Source organism: Rhinopithecus bieti, unplaced genomic scaffold (genome assembly GCF_001698545.2).
Source record: "Rhinopithecus bieti isolate Rb0 unplaced genomic scaffold, ASM169854v2 scaffold_36271, whole genome shotgun sequence".
In the NCBI taxonomy this organism is placed as follows: domain Eukaryota; kingdom Metazoa; phylum Chordata; class Mammalia; order Primates; family Cercopithecidae; genus Rhinopithecus; species Rhinopithecus bieti.
Window position 1 is genome coordinate 1 of NW_016856389.1, and position 1,118 is coordinate 1,118.

At 69.4% G+C, this 1,118-nt stretch overlaps 1 protein-coding gene across 1 annotated transcript; it reads right to left on the reverse strand.

Annotated features, from left to right (window-relative positions):
• Positions 1-36: 36 nt before the first annotated feature.
• On the reverse strand, positions 37-1,108 carry LOC108525317 (maestro heat-like repeat-containing protein family member 6; the record flags this gene model as incomplete). The annotated part of the gene is made up of 5 exons (XM_017866333.1): positions 1,080-1,108; positions 850-987; positions 567-681; positions 313-456; positions 37-232 (listed from the first exon to the last, which is right to left on the reverse strand). Coding segments are annotated over exons 2-5 (544 nt in total), but the record flags the coding sequence as incomplete, so codon positions are not given.
• Positions 1,109-1,118: the final 10 nt, after the last annotated feature.

Below are 1,118 nucleotides of genomic sequence, written 5' to 3' on the forward strand. Positions count from 1 at the left end.
GCGGGCGGGGGCGGCGACAGCCGGAGGGACGGGGACCGGAGGCGGGGAGTTTGCTCACGTCGTCCAGCAGCGGAGGGAGGCGCGGCCCCAGCTCCGCGCTCAGGAGCCGCACAGGGGCCCGGGGCCGCAGCAGGAGCCTCCTCAGGGCGCCCAGCGCTGCACCCACGAGCCGCGAGTCGCCTTCGCCCAGTGCGCCCAGGAGCGCCGGCAGCAGTGTGCTCACGTGCCGCACCTGCTGGGACTCGAGTTCAGCCTCCTGCAGACCTCGCCGCGACCCGGTCAGGACTCTCTCCACCCCTCCCCTTCTCTCACCTTCCTGCGATTCAGCGCGAGGTGGCCCAGGCCCAGCAGGCCCAACCAGCGCACGGTGGGCTCGGGGTCTCCCTGCCAGGTGAGGAGTCGCTCCAGGATGACCTCCTCCCGCAGGAGCCGTGCGGTGGGCCTGCTCTGCAGCAGCTAGGCGAGGCACACGGGGTCAGCACGCCCGCGGTCCCCGTGCAGGCCGCTGCGACTCAGGGATCAAGGCCAGGGTCACCCTTCACCACCCATCCGGGAAGCAGGCTCACCCCGGTGAAGAAGGCCATAGCCGTGAGGCGCTGCGGGTCGTCCGCGCTGCGCAGCCGCGGAAGCGAGTCTGCGAAGAGGCCTCGCAGGTGGTGGTCGGCATGTGCCACCATAGCACTGGGGTGGGTGGAAATGGGAGCTCTCGCTCCGTTTGGCGGCCTTACTTCTCGAGAAGACGCCATCCCAACACCACCCTCATGCCCCTGCCTTTTCCCTGTCCCCCTGCCCAGCACCTGGCCAGCAACGAGTCTCTTCCTGGTGTGACATCCTGGGGCCCTTCCTCACCTGGCCAGCAGCAGGACACCCTCCAGGTGGGTGTGGGCTCCCACCAGCCTCCTCCAGCCTCCTGCCTGTTCCATGCACGTGACCACCATGCGGCCTCCATCCCCGGTGAGCAGGGCCTTTAACGCCTCCACGGCACAGCTGGTGGTGGGGACAGTGAGCAGGTGGGCAGTGGGGGCTGAGAGGGTGACAGCATGCTGGCCCGCCCCACATACCCTGGTGTTGCCTCTCACCTGGCATGGCTGTGTGGTGGCCCTCGGTGGGACAGAACC